Below are 25,044 nucleotides of genomic sequence, written 5' to 3'. Positions count from 1 at the left end.
CTTTTGGATTTTCTTTCTTTTAGAATAAAAGAAACCCTGAGGAGTCAAATCCAAATTTGACATCTGGCTGTTTCCCATCATGAGGCTTAAACATCTGCATTTTTTCACTTCTCATCCAGATGTTTTGGTCTTATGTAAACCTAGCTAAAGTGAAGCAGAATATCAAGCAATCATCTGGGGACTTTGATTAACATGGACAGCAAATCTGAATAATCCATGTTTTGAGAGTTCTGCTTTTTGTCTAGCTGAGAACACATTACTAATGAGGTCAAAGTTACTGTAGGCTTATTCCTTGTATGGGCCAGTTAGCTCTGATCTGTTCCATAGCCACAGAATGTACCTCAAGCCTCAGCCAGCCATCTGGAAAATGAGTGTCCTTGGTCCATACATGCAGTCATGCAAGGAACCTAAGAGCCAATCTCTTCCACTTGGAAAATAAAATAAAAAATGTTTTCCCTGGGCTGGTGGATCATCAATGTCATTTTTGCACAAAAGTGTTATATAGGTTTATTCTGAGCAAAGGGCTCACTGTTTTAAGCATTTTGCGTATAAAAATTTACAATGTTCGCAAAATCCTACGTGTGTTATTATCATACTCATTTTCCAAATGAGGAAATGGAGGAATAGCGATGCTAAGGGATTTACCTTGGGTAAACCTAGATAGTATTTGTTTCCCCCACCCCAGGCATTTCACACCACATTTCTGTCAAGAACCTTGAGGACTTTCAATGCATTGGCTGCCTGCCAAATATATTGAAGAAAGAAACATCGCTATTTTGCATAGTGAATCCACTGGTACAATGGCTAGTGCCATTGTTCTTTGCTGCACCCAGCAAAATAAGTTACTCTTATCCTTATTCTTCCACCCAATATAATAATTATAGGCACAGAAGTACCCTTCGCAAAAAAAAGCAAGGCAAGTTTTCATTGGAAATATGTCAGCATGTAAAGTCTGTATTTAGGAAAAAGGATGATGTGGTTAGGAGCAGTGAAGTATATTGGGTGGCCTCATAGAACTAAATTGTCTGAATACTCTGAGGAAGAAAGATTTGTGTGACTGGCAGAATCATTACAAATCTTTGATCTCTAACCACAAATTGATTTAGAATCCTAAAATCCTAGCCCCAGACAGGATGTAGAGATATCATTTCATACACTTTTTTTGCCTTTCTTTCTGTAAAATTGCAAATAAGAAAAGTGCTTGCCAAAAGAAATGAAAAAAAAATCCCTCTTACATTTTTGAAGAACCATAAGAATTAAAACTTTAGAAATGCACGTATTCTTCATTTACTCAGCAGATATGATAGTCACCAGTAGTTTTTTTATGGGTCTTCGGACTGCATCAATTGAATGAGGTGAGGTGATAGATCTCTAGAAATTCTGTTGTTTGATGCTGCATGAAGTAAAAGCTTTCTTTCCTAATTTTCCCACTCTTTATTTTGTTCCATCTTTGGATGTTATGGAAAAACAGTTGCTCAGCATCTTAGCAAAGGACACTATACAACTTAAAACTCACAATCTTGTCATTCTGGGCAAAGAACTAATCTATATATCCTACCCACCCACTCTCCCCCATACTCCTTTGTAATGTGAATGCTGTTATAAGCCACCTTATGTTACTCTCCATGCTCTTTCTATTTACCCATATCCTGGCCAAGTGGGGGAGGAATCCTTGGATCTAGAGGAAAGTAGAGGAACAAAATGAAAAGGGCCTCTTTGTGCATGAATTTCATTAAGAGCCTCTCTCCATAATCCCTTTCAATCCCTATTAGCTATGAGCAAGAAATATTTTCATTGTTTAAGATATAACATATTGAGATACAGCCTTGTAACAGTTACCTACCTTGACTAAAACAATCACCCTTATAAAAAGCCCTTCATAATCTAAAGCATGGTAATCCACGAATCACGTTCAGTTTTGGAGAAAATTAGTTTCCCTTACTAAATTACTATTTTTTTTCTTTCTTCTTCACAGGACTACCCTCTGTACTTTTTTTCTACCACTTTAACACACTTTGGCAGCTTGCTGTTGTTTGAAACCCTGTCCACTTAATTTTATAACTGGTTACACTTAAGTTCAATATCTGCCACCTGGAGCTTGTTTCCATCAGATTCAGTCACATCAATGTTTCATTTCAAGTTCATGATTATTTGTTCCAATGTGAGGTTCATCAGAAGATGGTATTTAAAGAACTTTGTCCTTTGCGATTATAATCAGGGCAGTAAACTTATTTGTTTCTGAGCCATTGTTGCAGAAGCATTTTGCTTCTCTTGGCTATCTCTCCTCTAAACAATTCACAGAATCCTTCAGTAGCTCATTCACCAAGCATTTGTTTTCTCTCTTCTTGTTCGGACACTATTCAGATATCCAGTAGATAAGATAAACAGTCCAAACTGTATTCTTGAAGTCTCCCTTAACAGTTTTTATACATTTTCCTTCTCCCCCACCCCCCAAACCATTCCTGGGGCTTGAAAACTGGGCCTAGGCCCTGTACCTGGGTTTCTTTTTTGCTAAAGGAAACTACTCTACCACTTAAGGTACAGCACCACTTCTGGTTTTTATTTTTGAGTAATTTATTGGAGATGAGAACTTCCAAACTTTTCTGCGAGGGCTGCCTTTAAACTGTGATCCTCAGATCTCAGCATTCTGAATAACTAGGATTATAAGTTGAGCCACCTCTATTCCCCCCTCTGTCTCGCACACACACACACACACACACACACACACACACACACACGCTCATACTATATTATAAAATCTCACCTATGCCTTTTTCTCCTCTGATCATTTTTGGAGAGAATCAATTGTCCCCTGGTTCTTTTCCTCATCTCATACCTGGATTATGACAACAGTCTGTTAGTTGGTCTCTCTTCATTTTCTCTCGATACCTAATTACTTCTTGCATCTGCTCTCAGATGAATGTTCTACCACTTCTATAAGCTTTATTTCACATTATATCTTCATATTTTCTGATTTTTTCCAGCCAGACTTGTTCGCTGTCAGGTAAATACAATGTTCTCACTCCTCCCTCAGTCTTCTCATGTGCATTCCTATACTTGGCAAAATTCCTATTCTCCATCACTACTGTTTTTGCTCTTCTAAACTCATCTTTTACCCAAATCAACACTGATTTGCCCCCTCAAATTTATACTCTACATGTACACTTTAAATTTCCTATACTGGAATGTTTCACAAATACCCCTTTCTTCATATGTGTGAGCTATTTAAGAACAGTCTTTCAAACTAAGTTTTTCTATTATAATTTATGTGGTGGCCAGTACAAATTTTGAAGTTAATAAATACTCATAATTGACTTTGGTATCATCTGGAGAAAATGTGGTTGAAAAAACAGCGATAATTATTTGGCATAGCAAATTGACGAGTATATGTAATTTTACTGATTACTCAGTAATTAAATGTAATGCTAAATAGCCTTAAATTGTTTGTGGCCAGTTTCAGTTCTAAAAGTTTTTAAAGTGAATGATTATTGTTTAACATATTACCCCATTCATTTGTCAGAGAGCATTAATACTCAAAAACTATGACCTCCTATCAGACATCTTAGAACAAAAATGCATGAGTAATTGAGAAATTGGAGCCAATTTCCAGCATTAAATTTTCTCCCATAAAAGAACAACAACAATTGCAAGTATTCAAACTTAACTGATCACTGTGGAATTATTTTCTGCTTTAATTTGAGTCTGCTTTATCAGTTCACTACCACACCTTGGAAAATGAATACAAGGGGTGTAAAGATTTATATGTACAATTTTCATGGTATTTCCTTTGGATATTATTTTTCTAGAAAGCATATTGTAAGAGCTAATTTACTTAAAAATAAAATGCCAAAGACAGTAAAGGCTTTAAACCACTGATCCCATATGCTTGCAAGCTCTACCAACACCACATGGTTCATGAAGTCTCCTTCCTTTCTTGCCAATATTTTCTTCTTTCTCATGCTTGCCATTTTCCAACATGTTGCAAAAGTAATCCTTGGGATATTACTCATTTCTATCTCCTTTTGAACTCCTCTATAAACTTACTCTTTCATAACTGAACTCTGTTTATACCTCTCATTGCACTGTATTTCTTCTTTTTAGCCTCAATATTTAATCATTAAATCATCAATCAAAATATCTACCTTTCTTATGATGTTACATTTTATTTAAGCCTTACTAGAAGTCTGTAAGTGTCTCTTGTGCTTATATTTTTGAATGAGTATGTCAAAATAGAACAGATTTGACTCTAATTGCAGTGAGGAGTGGTAACTTCTTTTCAGGAACTACCCAGGTTAGAGTAGAGAATTGGAGGCCATACTCTATTAAACCCACCGGATCTCATAGCTTGCCAAGTTAAATCAAGGAACATGACCCTTTCTCTGAGCATTGTTTTTTTCACTCAGTGCAGTTTACATTTCCTACACACATATTGCTCTTGAGCATATATTATTTGTGTTCTGTGTGTGTGTGTGTGTGTGTGCATGTGTGTGTGTGCGTGTGTATGTTTGTGTATGTGTGTATGTGTGCGGGCGTGCGAGAGAGCCTATATTGTGGCTTGAACTGAAGGCCTCATGCTCTCGCTTGACTTTTGTACTCAAGGTTGGTTCTCTAACATTTGAGCTACATCTCCACTTTTGGCTTTTTGTTGGTTAATTGGAGATAAGATTCTCATGGACTTTTCTGCCTGTGCTGGCTTTGAACTGTGATCCTCAGATCTCAGCCTCCTGAGTAGCTAATGTGGGAGCCACCAGTACTTGACTACATCATCAATTTTTATATTTTCAGAATGCTTCATCTTAAAAAATCACTTTTAAAATGCATGCTTACATAGCTATATAACAATAACCTTACTATGAATATATGTAAACTAATTGTAACAAGGTTTTCTTAGATTTCCAAACATTCATTTCAGTCAAAAGCGTTTAAAAATCCCACTGTGAAAAAATTCCACTGTGAAAGGAACTGTTAGTATACATTATGTTCTAGACTAAATACTCATGATATTCATTTGGGCTCTAACTTTTTAAAAAATAGTGATTTTTTTAAAAAAATTTCTTCAGAGGATGAAAATTAAATTTTAAATTGCCATCTAGAAATAAATTTTATAGATAGTGCACACATTAGTTCCTGAAAATGGGAGAAAAGGTTTCTTGTCGAGTTACCCAGCACAAGTGTGAATGCTCTGTTTTTGAGTACATACTAGCAGTGAAAGCAGTGAAAGGACACATTGTGGCCAGCCAACTCAAATTGCTACCCACGTTTAATCATTGTAAATAAAGGAAGCAGAGAGACCCATGTTATATTTTCAGAACTGGCATGCTCAATACAGAACTATTAGTTTAAAAATACAACTGAACATTCTATTTGAATTAATCCAGATTTCTATGAAAAAATAAAATGGTAAAATATACAATTGCCCACTTAAACATACTACTCAGTTCATGCAGATTATTAACTTAGTATTTGCACATAACATTAAAGAACAACCAGAATAAGTACAACTTTATAACATTTGGAAAACAGTTCAACATTGATAAATTTTCATCATGAAATACCTATAGGTTTTACAGAAGCAAAATCCCCTCTCAGTGGAAAAAGCACATCTATGAATCTATGAAATACCTCTATGTGTCGAACAGTACTTTTCTAAGGAGCAACTAATTGTTCCACTGTGAAATAAACATGTATCACGGCTAAGCTTCACCACAGTGTTGGTGTATAATGCAATTTTGGAATAGTTGGGTATAGGAAATCAACAGAAACACACATATTTTGGACAAAAATCATGGATCACAGGAAAGGAGGGTAAGCGAAATAATCAAAGCATTTTATCTAATGCTCACCTATACATTTGAGTTTCACAATTACACGGGCTGGAAAAATTCCTAATTTTTACATAATGTGTACATTTGTTCTTATTTCTAGGTTTCCAAGAATTGGATTTAAGAACCATTTACAAACTGTCCAAATTAAACTTGATAATCAATTGCCCTCAAAGGTTTCTAAGAGGAGAGCACACCACATTTGATTCACTGGCAATAATATAAAGTAGTATCCACAATAACTACTACAGTGGGGCCACAGTTTTTACAGCAAATATGAAATAGATTATTAACAGATTTTCATGAGTGTTCAGTCACAGTAATTCTACGTGGATGGATAGGTTTAGTCTATGAAATATACTCTTTGAAGCACTGGGATTAGGGTTACTTCTGTGGGAGCCTTATGAACACATGGCCAAGCAGATACTGTGTATTTACAGAGTAGTTTAGTTCATAACTACATTGCAGATGAGAATCTCTGTATGTGCTGAGCTACTACTAGTAATCTCGAATCATTTAACACTTCATCTGTGAATATTGTTGTATTATTTCTTTTCACTTGTTGATACTTGCAGTCAGTGTATATTTAAATTCACACTCCAATGATGTTGAAATATAAGTAGGAAAATGCCCATCTCTTCATGTATAAAGCTTAGAGCAAGTCAAGAGATTGTTTGAAACAAAATATCCAAATGTGAATTTCTTAGAAAACAATCAAATGTTCTTTCTGTTCAGGGTTGTAAAATTTTTTAAAAATAAGCCACCAAGCCATGAGGCTGAATTGAAAAGTCACCCTAAAAGAATGCATAGCCCATTAACTCATTTGCTTCAAAAATGCACCTACCTACTACGTACACATTTGTCTATGGAAATTGTGCTTGCCTACATAAATCTAAAAGCTCTCATTATGATCTGATGATTTAGGCTAGAGAAGTTGTCCATTATGTTGGAGAAATTCTAAATGCTTCAATCACATTTTTCCTTCAACTGATTTCCCTCTACTAACCGCCTTCTGATTAGAATGTCCCAATAATTTTTTCCTTTATAATTCACGACTGTTCAGTTACTTTATAGATCTTCTCTTTTCCATTTAAACTTAGGTTACAAGTTCCAAATTTGATTAAGTCGTTAACTGTTTGTTATTTTAAATACTATATAAATGTTATGTTTGAAAGTTTGGGGGAAGTTAGGTCACCCTAATTGTTCGTAGTCTATGTGGTATCAGAAAAACCTTCTTTAAAAGAGAATTAATATTTTTTCAGGACAAAATCAAAACTATACATTGGAACAAAGTCCCACACTACAAAAACAAGTCCTTTCCCCACCCACCCTTCCCACTATTCTGGAAATGTAAACAAAAGTATTTAGGTATAAAAATGATTCTTGTGCCTTTTTCTTCCACTTTTCAGCACCTCAGTATTTTTAGGTATATTTTATAGTTAATATGGCAGAAGTTAAGTACTTAACTTCATATGACTTGAACAGTCATATGAGTGTTCAAAGAATTCTGACTTTTTTCACTACCAAATATCACTAGTGAAGCTAAGTTCTTTAGATGATAATGGAAGCAGGGAGTTGTTCCTAGAAAGTTCCTCCATATCTTTGGGGGCATTATTAAGGGGTAGCTGTCCATTGAGTAGTGTCAGAGGCAAGTTGCAGTAAGTGTGGTGGTTGGCTAAGGAAGGAACTGGCAAGGTGGTGGTTGGGATATCGTGTTTATAACCTCTGCAACAATGCCTCATTTGCATTGAATCTGAATGGTGGAAATCAGGGAGATCGGCTTGAGATGATGCCAGAGTGGCAGAAGTACTGGTCATAGCAATTGAGGGTATAGGCTGAAGTTCCCCAAAAAGTCCTTGTTCTGCAGAGTCCAGAACATGGCACCGTGATAGCATTTCTTTTCTCTTGATGGGCATTTCATATACTAAGTGCTTCCAAAACTTTGAATTTAATTTGCTGCTTTTGGGTCCCTTCCACTTGATCAGGGACAGAAGTTTGATGCTGCGCTTTAGTGATTCCACTTCCTGGCAATTCACCTTCCCTTTCAACTCTGTACACTCAATCAAAATCACTTTGATTTCACCACTGACTAGCATATTATGGAGTCTGCTTTCCAGTTCGAAAATACTCCATCCCCGTCTGAGAATATAGTCTGGAGTTAGCACGATAATAAGTCTTCTGCTTTGCTCAACACATCTTGTGAGATCTTCAATGTATGCTACAAATCACAGAAAGAGAGAAAGAGTAAAACAAAGACATTTCCAGTCTTTAAAGCATAGGTTTGCATTTTAGTAGTGCAGAGATCCAGTCTTTCAATAAGGTCCATCACATTTGCTTTGCATATTCAGAACTCCATTTTCCTCCAAAATTAGAAAAATTTGGAACAACTGCCTTTCCCCCTTATCATTACTTACAGTGTTTAGTTGGCTAATATAAATTCCCACTTCTTCAGAACTTAGGTATATTTCAGTGATTTTAGTTTACTTAATCATGTAACTCAAGGCAGGCTTCCATGCTAGTACTCTGTATAAGCAATCAATGTGTGAATGACAAGAGCATTAATACCTAATAATAAGTGCAAAGTTGCTGCAATTTGCTTTGCTTTTTCTCCTTTCCTAAATTAATATTAAGTTTTGATTGCTAAATAGTAATTGTGTATACAGCTTCCAATTTGCAACTGCTCAACAAATAGGACAGCTATGTAACCTAACTACATGAGAGGGAACTGTGCTGTAGAGATGTGGAAAATTCTGGTAGAATCAGCCTCCTAATTTCCCAGAATACTTCGTCATTTCCAACCTTAGGTTCTCTATTATGCCCTTCAAACCCAAAGGTAGTGAAGTGATGTGTGCTCACCAGTTGAATTTGGTTTAGGGTATTGTTACAAAGAAAAAGAAATGGTGGAGTTCAAGGGCGTAGAATGAATGATGGAGGAGTTTAAGCATATGAATGAATTTGCTCTCCTTTGTGGAGCAAATTTGAAAGTCAGGTGACTGTGTCATGGTTTGCTTCATGGTAGAAAATGATTCCATTGCTTCTAGATTCATTTATCCCATGAAATAATCTTTTATGCCAGCATGCTTCCCAGAGTTTTATCGGCCCCAAAGGGAAATGCACACATGTGTTAACAAATGGAGACTCAGACACAGGTGCTGCACCAGAAAGCTGTCTTTACTAAGCAGAGTATAAGGCCTTGTCTAATGTACAGTGCTCTCTAGAAAAAGCCATGCTTACAGAAGCATAGTAACATTTGTCACTGCAAATGTGCCCAAGGAGATAGCGTGCTTTCAGTACATAATGTGGGGACACCAAACACCCACATAGAAGTCACGTGAAAAGAGAAAGTTCCTTGACAAATGTTCTCCCATTTCCAGGGTTTTATTTCTACCACTTGGCAGTAAGAAAACATTTAAAAGAAAAAAAACATGAGCAAAAGCTTCTGTACACCCTACACATAAACAAAGAAACTGTTTAGAGGTACACAGTGAATCAGCAGATTAAAAACTGTTTTGGTTTTACTTGGTACATTTCAGGACATTGTCATGCAGTAGTTACATTGGCTATCTGAGGGAATAAGGCAGTTGTAAAGTTGGTTTGGAATTTCTTAAGAATTTTAAGTGTTTTATTTTAGAGATTAAGTAGGTACTGGGGGGGGGATCAGCAGTGAAATCTGCAAAAGCAAAACAACTCAAAACAAAAATCACCACATGCTTAGAAGTAGGGAGTTAGCACTCTGTAATGATCACTGAGAGAATTGGTGAAACAGAATAGAAGGAAAGGTAGGAAGATTCAATAGAATGGAAAAATACTATCCCAATGTAACAGCTCTGACTCTTCAGTTTCTTCCTTTCTTTCTGCTTCCAAAAAGAAAGAAGTTATGTGGGAAGCTTCATCATTAGAAGTTGGATCTGTAAGATATAGTAAAATAAACTATCATACATCTTTCCCATTATCCTTTTCACCTTTTCTCCAAAATAAAATAAAACCAAACAAACACAAACCCCAGAATCACAGTAGCACTGCAGGGATCTATAAGAGTACAGATTCTCCAAGACAATGAAGAGTTAATAGTTAATTTAATAGAAATATTCTGTAAAAACAATTTACAAAGAGTTACTTTGACTACTTTCCATCTCATTAATTTCAACGTATAATTTAATTTCAAAAAGTGCTATACAATCTTTGTCATAAAATATACCTCTAAGAGTAATACCATTTGTATGTGTTAGAATGTAGTCTAAATTTAGTATGTCAGTATATGTTTTAAAACATGTATTTATTGACTGAAAGAAGAAAATTACACCCCAAATATCCACAGTCATACAGAAAGTTGCACACACATATATTAAATAATTTGATTGAGTTATCCATGGGCTTAGGCATTGACTTTGCTAGCCACTTTTGGAGATGGAGTTCAGAAGAGTATAAGTTTTCCAATTCAGGCATTATTATATTTTTGCCATTTTATAGAATGCAACATTTAGAGTTCCTGCGGCTTCTTAGAGGCTCATTACACAGAATTTACATTTGTCCCAAGAAGGACAGATCTCACTATACTCAGCTGCACAGGGTGTGGGTGTGGAAGGGAACCTTGGAGAGAGGGAGTGGTCCCTGTCTCCTGCATACTACACTGGCTGTGCTTATCCTGGCAAAGCCTCATGGAGAGCTAAGGCAACCATCCAGATTATTCCGGCTGAAAACCTGCTGTAGAAAAAAAATTCAGAATTATCCTGGTTTGCCCTGCATATACATTAATCATATGTACTGGAGTCAGTCAGTCAGTACATCAAAATTTTCCCTGGGTAGACATAGCCCAGTGTCCCAAAGAAAACACAAGCCATTTGCTTAGGCCCTGAATTTCGTGTTCCATTTCACTTGGTAAAAAACCAAGTGGAAGTTTTCAGATGTGAAGCCCACATTTCACTTCTTGGGATGGCGTTCAGTGGTTGGGCAGCAACCTCAATGTTTGAAAGCAGCTGGGGAGGTTCTTCTAAGAGCTGCCTGGCTCTAAGGAAAAGAAGGAGAGACTGTACCCTTGCTCCCATATGCTGGCTCAATCTCTATTTTTCTATGTTTTTCCCCTCTCCTTTCCCTCTCTCTATTTTTTCATTTTTCTTCTCTCCTTTTCCTTTTACCAGTCTTTTTGTTTTTGTCCTTACTCCCTTCCTTTCTTTTGCTTTTCTGCCTCTGCTATCCTCTTAAATCTGTCTTTTTTTTATATTGGGAAAAAAGAACCCATTTTCATGAAAACTGTAAATAAATGAAGAAAAAACAAAACAGGATATATTCATATTTTTTCTACTTGTTAATCTTTAGCCAAACTCATTGTACGTGTGTTGTGTGAAGCAAATGCCTAAAAATATTTCCCTGCATCTTTGGGGTGCATGTCTGGAATCTAATGACAGTGAACTGAGACCTGACCCATTACTTTTGTATGGTCTACGAGCTAGGAATGATTTTTTACATTTTAAAGTGTTATTTTAAAAAGATGTGTAAGAAGAAGAATATGATGCATATGTGACCCACAGACCCTAAAATATTTACTATCTGGACCTTTACAGAGATGACTTGCCACCCTTGAATTAGAGACCAAGCAGGGTGGTTAGGTTTGGAAAAGTTCCAAACAAACTAAGTAGAAACAGGTATCAAGTTAAGACATTGCTATCCATAGTGTAGCTCTGACAGACAGTGGGGTTTGCTCTAGTAGGGCTGTGGTTTTGTGGGAGAGATGTTAGAAACTTTCAGAAAATGTTTTAAAAAGTTTCTTACCACAAAGAGATAATAAAGAGGCATTTAAAAAAATCCCCAAGTCCACAGCACATATGAATACTCACTGACTTGCCTTAAGTTATTTAAGCAAATTCAGTGACTCAGTCACAAGAAGCCTTTAAAAGACTTATGCACACAGAAGTCTGTAATGGCCCTTAAGTAAAAGGCCATTAAGTTATGTTTTCATAGATTTTTGGTTCAAGTTTTTTCTCATGAAAGGAAAGACCAAAGGAGGTTGTATCTTCCAGCCTTTTGTTTCTCTAGAGAAATCTGTGCAATCAAAGCAGATGATCAGGTATGATATGAAGCCAATTACATTTGAAGAAAAAAATCTTCCTCATTGTACTTTTGATAGGAAGCTCTACTTAGTATATATTAATTTTTCATATATATATATATTTATACACAAAAAAACTTCTCTATTTTTCAATACTGTGAATAGATGGAGTTTTTAGGAAGATATTCTCAGAGAAAAAGCATTGTCAGTACACTCTCCTTGAGATGTACATGTATTAACAAAATGAAGAATACTTATGGCAATACTCTCAATATTGCTGGGAAATAAAGAACTTGACTACCTAAAGCATTATTTAAAACAAAGAAAACTTGATTTTAAAACCCTTTTGGGGGGGCATTTATATCAAAGAAGATTGTTCTTTATTTAAAGATTAGAATTTTATTTCAAAAACTTTTCTAGAAAGGAATTATACAACATATTAGCAAACAAAAAGGTGAAATGAAGGAGGAAATGGACAAATATAAGAATCCAGAAGAATGAGAGGTCCAAGAAAGAGCTCCAAATTGTTTTTCAAATTTCAGTGTTCTTGTGATTTTTATGGATTGGGAGAAGGACAAGGGAGAAATAAAATCTATATGGATTTCTCTGTGCTCTAGCTACTGCTTACTGATCATTTGATTTCTAAAACAAATTAACACCTTGTAAATTATTTTTGATATTTCTACTTATATTATCACTAATGCAAACATATGTTAAAAGAAAAATATGTACTGTATAGGCTATAGCATACTTTATTTTTGGAAGATTCAAAAAATAGAAGTTTGATGTGCTTAAACCCATAACTATACATGCAGCCATTAAAAATAAACATTATTGGAGTGAGACAGAGTACACAAAACCGATAACATTCCAGTAAATTCTGCAGAATATCAGCTATTTCAACACTATTAATTACACATAGTTTAATATATTTGAAGATTCAAAAAATTAAATCTATATAGGTTTCCCATGTATCAAAAGGATGTATTTTTATCATTTATTTATGGAAAATTATCCAACATTTTGTATATTAGAGGATTATAGTGAGCTACATAGTGTAGTTTTACTAAAATACTATTCAGATTTTAGATGATGCTTATAAATACTAACTTAATATGAGTGTTATTTAGGTTGACTATTTTTGATGATATCATTTAAGCTTTGGGACCTTGAATATAATTCTAAAATTTTCTATGTTGTTGTCTTAAAGATCGTGGTTTTACAATTTTTACTCCTTCAGGTATTTTATAAGTAGGGCTTGCTTCATGTGTGTGATATTAGATGGACTACAAAGTCCTTCTCTTTTGCAACCCTGCCCAAATCCTTACATAGTTATTTCATGAAGCGTTAAGCTACATGAAATTTCTTCAGCAGTAGTTTCAATTTCTTTTATATAAACATTTTGCTTAAGTATGATTAGTAGGTTTATCAACAGTTAATGCGGACTTGCTGACACCTCGTGTGTCCAGGAACTTTATTTCTTAACACTCCTGATTTTAGAGACTGTGTGTCTGGAAATTAGTCCTTTATTCTGGCTTTGGCTTTCCATCTGCGGATAGGTGAGCACAGACTAGAAAGGATCCACATCTTTCTTTCTCTTTTACCCCTTCACAGAGAGGCGAGAGAGTGATGGGAGAATGAGAAAGTGGTAAAGTGCCTTCCCTGCTTGCTTTTCTATGTTCCTCCCAAATTTTACAACTGTGTATGGGCAATTAATGTTCCCTAGCACAACCTTACTTGAATAAGGCAGAAAGCTACTGGCTACGTGGGGAGTCTTGTTACTGTTTCTTTCAGTAATGTAGATAATCTTAAATCTTATTCTGTTCTTCTACTGATTGAAAAATTTGAGCCCCAAATTTCCCAATTTAGACTCCTCATGGTGGGTTCTAACCTCTGTCATAAACTTTGATGAGAACACTTGTTTGTTTATGTTAGCAAACTTTTGACGAGGTTGGAATAGTTTCTCTTTCTCTAGTGTCTAACATGAAGGAGATAGTCAACATATCTGATTTTATTGCATGTAAGTAAATTTCACACAATGTGTTAAATTTCTTTGGTTGTGCATGTCACCTCTGCTTCACACTTTTTAGGTCACAGACATTAGATTGCCTGGAAAAGGATTTTATTACTCCCCAAGGAAATCTTACTTGAATAGTGTCCAAACTATTCGGCTATTAGAAGAAATATTGGCAATGAATACTTACAGATCCATGTACAAAAAATATTTTTTTGCATGCCTCACTTCAGCAGTGAACTAGGGATCATCTGACACCAGATGTATTCTCCAGTCATTTGTCATATCATTGTCAGCACAATTGCATGACTAGTACTAAACATTAAAGAGCTAAAAGATTAGATGAGTGAAAAAAAGTCAAACAAATGCAAGAATGTCATTATACATTTAAAATTTCGCCTTAAATTAGTGAAGGAATCCTACGGCTTGTGAGTGAAAGTAACACATGAAAAATTGAGCATGATACCTGAGGCCAAATTCATATATATAATTTCACTAGGTATAATTAATCAAGCACATGCATGTTAATATTTTTAATTTAGTAGTGTCATTTTCCAGTACAGTTTTGTAAGAATAACTCACATGGAGACTCCCTAAACTTTCTGATGAATAGAAGGGCAAATTGAAGTAAATTCCTCTGAAGGATTTTTTTTCTTCTTCACACCACTTAGACATACTTTCATATAGAGCTTCAGCTAGAACTGGCTCAAATTATAATTTGTAGTAAATATTGTACATGAATGTTGAAGCATTTTACTTGCTTTCTCATAAAAGTAAACAGAGACTACAGGAATGAGTTCTTTCCATCTTTTAGATTTAGAATGGTATTTTTTCCACCTGACCAGGGGTCCTCATCCCAATCCAATAACCTTCATATTTTTATATTTTAAAAATCTGTACACAAACACTGTGATAAGATAGTTCCAAGAACCTAAATGGTACTCATCCAAAAATGTCCCTAATCTCAGGATCGCAATTGCACAGCTGGTTTCTGTTGGTCACATGTCAGCTTCAGAGCACATCTGTTCATTCCTCAAGGATCCACTAGTCCCCATGAACACAATGTGCTCTGTGTAGAGTTCTTTACACCACAAAACCCAGCAGCTGCACGGGTGAGAAAATCTCTACTTCTCAAATTTGTGTCTCTAGGCAGTTTGAGTAGGGTGTTTTCTATCTGGCTTTCTTTTGGTTGCCTGTCACTTCTGACATTCAGATGCCTGTTGGCAACAAAGTTGCTTTTACTGTTCTCAGAGACAGATGTTTCTAGTCTGGGAAGAAACAGCCAATTTTTTTTTGTACTGGAAAGTAGGAATTCTTGCCACATTTAGGCACCCAACCTGAGAAAACATAAGGAAGATTCTGACCACAGGGCTCAAGAATGGAAAGGTAGTCCCTGCCAGGAAAATAATGTCCAGATCTAAAGACTCACTTTGGGCATTTAGGAAAAATCTGTGCGTCAAATTTCTCCATCTCTGCTAGTTTGTAATAGCCAAAGAACAACATTTCCCCAGTGTGGATTGTGGGAAAGGTACAGACAACACCAGCTCATCGTGAAAAGTGATATATTTGTGTTTAAGCTTTCTGAGAACAAGAATGAGAAAGAGAGCAAGAGAGATTGAGAGCCAGAGAAAGTCAGGCACAGAGACACACATACAGAGACAGAGACAAAATATTTTCACAAATTTTTGAAACTGTGCATTGAAAATTTTTGTGTTAAGAAATCAAAGACCTATATCATGATACTTTTGAAACTTTACAAGTGTTGAGACTTTGAGTAGTCATACCATGATACTGGTACAGAAGCAACTGAAGATACATGAACAGTAAAACATTAAAAATAAGTGAGTTTGTGCCAAACACTTTGGTAATTTGATTCATACAAAATAATTGTTGAAGATGAAGAATGGATTTTATAGTCCTCAAAGGGCCTCAATGCTAGTTTTTGGAGGAAGGAATATTCATAGGTCAACAATTTTAAATGAGATGTGAGGGAGTAACACAGTTTATAATACTGTAGCGAGGTTTTTCCCCTCCCCCATAGGAATGTGTCTATATTTATATAACATAACCTGTTTAATCTGTACCAATGGCTGCAAATACAGACCACAGAAGCTTCTTTAATAACATACATACACTAAGTCCAAAATGTCCTACTCTGTCATTCATGTGTAAATCAAGTATATTATTCATATACTTCATCGACTTCCTGAAAGCGTGCTAAAAATGCCAAGGAAAAACTCATTAATCGTGACATGGTGACTGCTCAGCTAGCTCTGAAATGTTGATGGAAAAGAAAAATTGTCAAAGGGCCTTTTTAAGAACTTCTGCAGGTTACACTCGCAAATCGGAATTCAGAGAACATGAATTTTCTCGTTCAGGAAGGAAGGATTAAAATCAAACACCCTCCAGTGGTTGCATCTAAAAACTACATAGTTGTCTCAAATGGCTCACTGTAAAATGTCCTCTTGTGTACCACCGAATACCCAAGTTCAAGTCCCTGCTCAGGTTGTGAGAGGTACAATCTAAAAACTTACAAAAATTACCTTGCATGAACTATCAAATGTCTGCCATTCTTGATTATATCAACTTGTGAGATTTAAGTTGGACGATTTTAAATAACAATCAATAGTAATAATTGCCCTGGTAAACTAGATCAATCCTACCTAGCATCTCTTATGCAATATGTTGTAATGGTTAATAAAATCTGTGGCTTGGAGATTTTGCAGTTTATATAATCTTTGTACCTCCTGTCAAGGAGAATCTTCAACTGTGTAGGGTACACATAAATGATAGTAGAGTTCTATACAAATTTGAAATATATTTTTCTTATACTCCTGCTCACCCAGTCTTGTTCTCCCTCACGCACATGTTTTATTATCTGTTAAACAATAGTCATCTTGTGACTCTCAAGAAGATCAACTGTGTTCCATATAATCCTTACTTCCCTATCTAATGTGCATAATGGTGTAAAACTCTTCTTCATGTCAGAAGAAAGTCAATAATGTTGAAAGGCTTGGATATGAATATAGATATTGCAATCATTTGTTGGACTTTATAGAAGGTGCTTATTGTAGTGCTAACCTTTGTGAACTATAAAGCAGAAGAGCAGTACTGTATTGAGTCATACTGAAGATGATTTCATGTATAACGTTGATTTTAATTAGGTAATGATATACTTAGTACTTCAATGTGATTTAGGATATTCTCACTCAAAAAAGGGAGTTTGTTGAATTGCTATATTTAACAAGATATTATTAGAAAAACCATAAAACAAAGTAGCAATTTAATAAATCGGGTAAAAATGGAAATGCATTTAAATTTTTCATCAGGAATTTCTTATGTTTCTTTTTCTCATCTCTAAAAATAAAATATACACCTCTGTCTTTATGAGTATTGACATTATTCTTTTTTTTTGACACTATTCTTATAAAGTGCACATAGTCTTCTTTCAGCTAAAAGCTTCTGTTTACTTTATATTGATGCCATCAAAAAGAAGGCTTTTAAAATATAAAAATTGACACTTTTATTTATTTCATTCCCATCATTGCCTCTTCTTTTAAACTAGCTCTACTGAAAATAAAATCAACACATATCTCTGAAATACTAATGACCTTAGTTCTTCTGGAAGATAATGGGATATGACTACAATTGAGAAACAGGACCTACCCTCATATAGATTACAGTCTGGATGTCTAGGGAAGACATAAGCAGATGGAAAATTGTATAAGGCTATACAAATAAGCAATTATACACCACAAACTCTTGGGCTTGAGAAATTACTGTGGACTTTTGCCAAATGAGTAAACTGCAGAAAGAAAAATAGGATTTGCAAAGGTAGAGGAACTCTATGAATTAAGCATGCAGAACAAGTAATATATACATCAAAAATACAAATTTGTATAAGTAGAAGCTCTGAGTGGAGAAAACAATAGGAAACAAATTTAGGAGAAAATGTTGGTGATCAACTGATTATCAAGATGTTTAGATAAGGTTGATAAATTTTATTCAATAAGAAATAATCATGTAAATTAAGCAGGGCTGTGACAAAATCAAGGCCATATTCAAGATATTAATATAGATAGAAGGGAGGAAAAGGAGGAAAGGTAAAGGAAGGGAGAGGAAAGGTAAAGGAACTAGAGATAATCCACATTGCAAGAGTAAAACAATTATGTTTTCTACTAGAATGGTAAAAGTGACCATGGAAAAAATGAAAGGGACACTGGATATGGGAGGAAAACAGTATAATAAAATGACTTGAAGGCATCAGGATGATGATGCCTTAGGAAATTAATCAATATAGAATGATATTTTGTGTCATACAGATGAGGGAAATTGCTAGAAACAAGAAGAGGAGCATGGGAGGAAACGGGAAATTCTCACATTGAAGGAAAGAAAGGGATCAGTGACTATTGTTCATTTGGGTCTTCTTCATGCACTTGTAAGCATGTATACCAATGGGTACACATAAACTATATATATATGTGTGTGTGTATATATAAGTAAATATAAATATTCTAAGAAAACAATTAACAACCAAATCTCAGTTGTTTCCATTTGTCTTTTGTCCTCTTAGTGTCTATGGTAGAGTGCTGACAATCTGAATAAATATTACTTATTTATTATGATCTAGGAGACCTAAGTTTTACACCTAGCTCTGTCATATGCCACTCATCTGATCTTGGACCTCATTGAGCCTTTGTTTCCTCATATTTAAGAGAAGGGCATAAATGTCTGATATCACCCTCTCTTTCTTTCTTTTCTAGGTAATTATAAATATGAAAGTAAATATATGTAAAAGTATCTTCTGAATTCTCAAGAGCTGAAAATAGACATTTTATCTTGTAATTTCTACGTGTGTTTAAATGAACATATTCTGAACTGTCGTTAAGATCCTTCCCTCTCAAGAATATTAGCAGACGTACATGCAGATGAATTTTAACAGTTTTACTTCCCCTCAAAGATGATTTAAAAGACTCTTTGAGGGCAAATGGCATATCTTAATCTTAAATATGGTCTTTTCCTTTACTACATATATATTCTGAACAAAGCACACATTTTTAGCAAAAAGGAAGTACATGTTTTGGCTTGAAGTTGAACTTTTTCTGAAAGCGCTGTAGCTAGTGGCCTCATACACCATTTTTACAAATTATTTTTTTGTTATTTTTAAGGAGTTGCATATTTCCACAAGTCAGATTATTAATACAATGCATTTATATGTAAGTAGGTGGATTTTTCCATAGATTTGTGACTGACTGACAAGGCATAATGAATAACACAGGTGATAGGAAAGATTCAAACTGAAACGAGTGTATGTGTACGTAGGAGCACAGTGACAGACAACTACCTCTGGAACTGAAACACATTGACATGGCTTGAACTGAATTTTGAAGACAGTTTTTTTTTCTTTTTTGTTTTTAATCAGTCCTTGAGCTTGATTTCAGGGCTAGCGTGCTATCATTTGATCCACAACTCTACTTCTGGTCTTTTGGTGGTTAACTGAAAAGAAGAATCTCATGAACTTTTCTGTCTGGGCTGGCATCAAACTGTGATCCTCAAATATCAGCCTCCTGAATAGCCAGGATAACAGGCATGAACCTCTAAAGACTTTTTTTTTCTTTGTGGGTCATGGGACTTGAACTTGGGCTGGGCAAGGTCCCTGAGCTTTTCAGCTCAAGGCTACTTCCCTACCCTTGAGCCAAGCCTCACTTCCGATTTTCTAGAGGTTAATTGGAGATAAGAGTCTCAGGTCCTATTGTGCCTGAGCTGGCTTTGAACTGTGGTCCTCAGATCTCAGCCTCCTGAGCAGCTAGGATTACAGGTGTGAGCCACCGTGCCCGCTTAAAGACTTTTTATTTATTTTTAAAATAAAGGCTCATGATTTTCTCAGGACACTACGGTGACATAATAAAAAGTAACTTAATACCATAAGTAAAATGTAAGGGAGAATGCCTTCAACAGAGTTCAGATGTTTTAAAGTCAGAATACATCCAACTGAGAAATTTGAATTAAAAAATTCTGCAAGAAATAGTTCTCCAAATACTTGGCTCTGATGCTTGAAACCGCCATAGAATTTGCTAAAAGAAACATAATGTTTTAAACACAAAATTTGAAAGTACTTACTTCCACTTGGAATCAGGTCCCTTTCTGGAATGAAGAGTTTATATCCATAATGCTTTTCCAGGACATCTGGCAGTATTTCAAGGGCAAACTGCTCTTCTTCAGGATTGTCACAGTCTAAAGTATCTTGTTCCACTTTTGTGTATGAAAGATAAGCATCATATTCCTTATTGTCTTAAAGGAGAATAACAAAGAGTTGGAAGTTTCAGTAGGTTCTCTATCAATATTAAAGGTCTATATTTACTAACAGGCTGAAATTGGCAGTTTAATTAGACACTGTCTTTATTAATTGGAAAAAATATGCCATATGCTAATAAGAAATCTAGTCCATTTTAAGATAAATAATTCATATGATATGCACTGAAATGATTACACAACGGTCACTAACCATCAAGATCAAATAAAACACAAAATTATGATTTGTGACTTTGGGGGACTCTACACATTTGTTATGTTTGCTGTGTGTAAATGATTAGCTCAGTGTTTCTGAATGCAGGACTAAAGAGACAGAAGTCATGGATCTGACCCTTTCTGGGCCAGTTGGCTTAGTTTGGTTACTTGGTCACAGACTATACCTTGTTTTCCTAAATATGTGTAAGAGATCCAAAGTGGGCTGGCCTTTAGAGTGTGGAAGATTGAAATAATCCAACTTCACTCTTGGAGACACTACTCATAGCACATGTTGTACTTGCAGTTGGTTAATGTCGTCATCTTCATATACAAAAAGCAGTTCATTACCAAATATGAGGGACAGCAGCTGGGTTTTAAACAAGTACATTGCCTGTACTTGCTCTATCCATGGCCAACTAATTTGACACAAGCTCCCAAAGAAGTCTTTGTTTCAAAATATACATCCTTCCAATATTGCCAAATTAGGTTTTCCCTTCACACATTTAGTCAAGGAGTTAACTGTACTTTGTGAGTGTATTTTTTTCCTCCTTTGCTATATTGGCTCAGAGCCAGTCTCTAAAATGCGCCTGTATGCATGCATTTTTCTTACCAAATGTTAATGAACAAAGCTACACAAGGTATTAGGCCTCAGTTTTTAGAAGGGACATGGCAGAAAATTTATAGTAGCATTTTCAAAATTCCTTTTATTTTTTGACAAGTTATTTTTTTTAAAACATTTCATTCTCTCTTTTTCAGTTTGTGAATTGGCTTAGATAAGTTCTATGGGGGAGCTTCACTGTTATAACTGCAGACATGTTTAAACTGTATTCCAATCGATTTCACTCCCTCTATCACAATCCAGTCCTTCTCCCATAAAATAGAATTCCTAACAACTTTCCTTGTTTCATTTTCATAATTGTGAACGATCCATTCTGATGGTATTCCCCATCCTTTATCCTCCTCGCTAGTCTCTCCTGCAAGTCTTCACCCACCATTCTTCTTTCCCCATCCCCTCTTGATCATCAACGTTGTTGAGTTTCTCCATGCTTCTCTCATATATATTTGAGATGTGTTACAAAGTTATTCAAAACGTCTTTCTTTGAAAATATTTTTACATGTTACTTTTGTAAGGTTAGGTTCATGTACTAATACTAATGATTATTAAGATTATATGCTTGCTAATAACTCTTCTTGAGAGATTGGTATGTCATGGTTTGTTACTGAAACACATCAGTTTTATCTATCAAAACATCTGTTTAGGATATAGATAAAAATAATTTAGAAAATGAAGTAGCTGCTTATTCCTCTATAACATGAATGATATTTTTCTACTTGCCCAATAAGGTATAAACTATAGATATGCAAGATATAGATACATAACTATAGGAGGAGGTGAGATCCTCTGATTAGAGTTATCTGAAGTAGGTTTTGGGTTATAATTCAAATAAAACTATATCCCTGACTATCCACACACCAAAAGATCTCTATATGAGAAGATGGTATTTGAAACAAGGAAGACAGCTTATTACTCTTTCTCATGGGCTCCATGTGCAAAAGGCTTCCATAAACCTTGCTGTTTCTTGATTGCCTTGGAGAAGATTCACCTGAAGAACTGTCTGGATTCTTCAGGAGATCATTTGGCTTACAGATTGTTCACATTCCACTTTTGTATATAAAGCTCCACTTGGAAGTAAGAATGTTCATAAGCGATGCTAATGTAAGAACCTCCTGGTAATCCTAGCAGCTCTGCCCTATTCCAATCAAGTGCAGGATGCACCTGCAGGCCCTTGACTTTCTCCAGCTATAATTACTCACCTGGGACTGAGAGCTGCGGATGATACACAGCTGGAAGAATAAAATGGGCCAAAGGACAAACAGTTCTCTTTCTATGAGCAGAATATGTTTTATTGTTCTTTGTGGCTATTGTTGCTGCCTCAGACTCCATGTCAGACAAGACTCTTCTTGAGAGCTTCAACTATATATTAATTCACTCAGCAATGATTTTTTGAGCCTCTATTATGAGCTTAGCCATCTCCAAATGTTAATAACTTTGTGTTTCATCTTCTCAGATATTCTGCACTTGGATCCTATTGCTCATCCTGTCTAAAGTATTTGTCCTCCTACAGAGCTTAGACTCATTTTCTTCTTCCTGTCCTTATCCACTTATATCCTGATATTCATTCAATGATACAGTGATTTCCTCCTAGAAAAGTAATTCTATATTTATATATCTCAAATCAGTTATAACCAAGAATATCAATGTTTTGTCATGACAACATCTAACCTATGTGAATACTAAATTTCATGCAGCATTTTAGAGATACACCACTCCTTGGGAAATTGTTTGCTTCATTTCATCCACGTCCTTTTTAAATGAACTAAAGGTGAACAGCATATGCTAGTTGGTCAGAGGAGGAAGAGATTTCTCAAAGCCACCATTTCAGATGTCCCAGAAACTCTATGATGCCAGCTAGTGAGCCAGCAATGACGCAGATGCCACAGGTTTAAAAAGTGCACTTCACTTCTATGTGGACAGCCAAGAAAATTTCATGAACAGCCACAGCTGTCGCTCACAAAGGGAAACAGGATGCATAGAGCAAAAGCAACAACATGATGTAAATAAGGTTAGCAGCAAGGATTGAAAATTGTCTTAAAGCTGTAAGGCAGTTTAGTGAGATTGCTTGTCTAGGCAATATTAATGAGCCTTTCTAAATGCTAAATTATGCCAACTAAGCTCATCTGAGGACCCAGAAAATCGAAAAAATACACACAGATGTAGCATTAGAAAGAAAGGGCTTGCCATAGTCAACACCAAAAGCATACTGTTCCTGGTGGAGAAAGAAGTTATGAAGAACTTCATATTAGTTGTGCAAAATGTTCTTCTTGTCACATCTGTCTGTCCATGTTTTAACAATCTAATTTTAAACTTGTTAATCATTAAAAAGCCACTTTCCCCTATATCGATGTTGAAAACATTGCTAAACTGCTTCTTAAGTGTGAGTACTGTGTATTGCTGTTTTGTTCACACCTAGGGCCTAAAATGTAGCATATGCCCATGTGTTTACACCATTGATCCACATGAATCATATAAATGTATCAAGTCTCATGCCTGTAACATAGTGACACTATTTAATGACTGAACAACTAAAAGGTCAAATATATAAAACAATCACTTTTATTGGGTTTCAATGAAATGAATTAAATAAAAATTAGCTAAGAAGCCAAAATTTGTTGGAAGCACTTTATTTTGTAAAACACAAAATCATAATCATGGACTAGAATCTCTGAAACTGTGAACTAAAATTAAAAAATACTACCTTTAAAAACAAATGATTTTTACTCAATCATACAAAACTGCCACAATATACATAGTCCAAGAAAACACACGAATAACGAGTTTATCAGTAAAATTAAAATATATTTATGAGATAACAAAATTTTTTAGTGAAGTAATAGAAAATTTGCTAGTTCATATGGCTTATCTTTGATATCAGATAATTGGATGTTATCTAAAAGAATGCTGAAATTCTGTTGTAAATATATGGTTCATACATGCTGATGATTTAGCAATCCTTTCAACTAGTACAGAGGTCATGTAATTAAGGATCAAGTCTCCATGAAGAAATATAATACATACTATGTCTCCTTCCTATTAGAAATCTTTGAAGTACCTTCTATCATATAATATATCCCCCAATGACTTTTGAATATGTATAGTCTAACTTTTAATGATCTGAATTGTGAAGATTTGGGGCTACCTTGATCACATATGAGATTAAGATGAAAAATGGAATTTTTTAGTTAAAATTTTTATTGTAAAGGTGATGTTCAGAGGGGTTGCAGTTACTTAAGTCAAGTAATGAGTACATTTCTTTTTGAATACTTCCACCTCGTCCCTTATTTGCTCCATTTTTTAACCTTCACACCACAAGTTGGATAATTCATTTTCTGTATAATGTCTAGTTGTCTAGTGAGGTACCACTGCTGAATTATTTCACATTTTCCCACCATTTTTGATTACCCTTAACATAATCAGATAAACCTACATAAGAGACAAAAGGTACAGAAATCTGAAACAGCGACGAACGGGAAAAAAAAAGAAAATAAAAGCGTACAAAGTAAAATAAAGCTTTTGTTTTCATTTTCTGAAGTTCATTTCAATAAACATCACTTTATATGATCACATGCACAGAGCTATGGAGCATTTGTGAGCCTCTCCTAAGAATATCTTCTTTTGGTCTCACTGTGTGAATATTTAGAGTCCTGTTTACATTATCACGTCCAAATGTAAATTTCTGTCTTTTCCCTTATATTTACTTGTAGATTTACAGGAACATTCTAATTTCTACAAATGAAGGAATCATGCAGCCTGTATTTCTTTGGATCTGTGTTATTTTGCCTAATGTAATTATTTTGTCATTCCATTTCATTATCAATAGAGAAATATCACTTTTTCCTGATGGAAGCATATACTTTTTTATGTATATATACATTTTCTTGATCCATGTGTTCATTGAAGGGCATCTGGACTGATTCTATATCTTGGCTATGGCACCCAATGCTGCAACAAACATAATTGTGCTGGTAGCTTTAGTGTGGCCGGGTTTGTGGTCATTTAGATAAGTGCCCAGGAATGAGACATTGGATTACAGGGG

The 25,044-nt window shown here is 35.2% G+C and overlaps 1 protein-coding gene across 1 annotated transcript in view; it reads right to left on the bottom strand.

Moving 5' to 3' along the window:
- Window positions 1-7,274: 7,274 nt before the first annotated feature.
- Window positions 7,275-25,044, bottom strand: part of Il1rapl2 (interleukin 1 receptor accessory protein like 2) — a 479,341-nt gene continuing 461,571 nt past the window's right edge. The window contains exons 9-10 of the mRNA XM_090327149.1: window positions 20,003-20,173; window positions 7,275-8,040 (exon numbers count right to left, since the gene is read on the bottom strand). Of these exons, the coding sequence (XP_090183275.1) occupies window positions 7,343-8,040; window positions 20,003-20,173 (869 nt within the window). The 3' untranslated portion in view covers window positions 7,275-7,342. The remainder of the gene's footprint in view (window positions 8,041-20,002; window positions 20,174-25,044) is intronic.

Source organism: Megascapheus bottae, chromosome X (genome assembly GCF_031878675.1).
Source record: "Megascapheus bottae isolate mThoBot1 chromosome X, mThoBot2.hap1, whole genome shotgun sequence".
Lineage (NCBI taxonomy): Eukaryota > Metazoa > Chordata > Mammalia > Rodentia > Geomyidae > Megascapheus > Megascapheus bottae.
The sequence above is the reverse complement of the archived record's forward strand: the minus strand, read 5'-3'. Positions and strand labels throughout refer to the sequence as shown.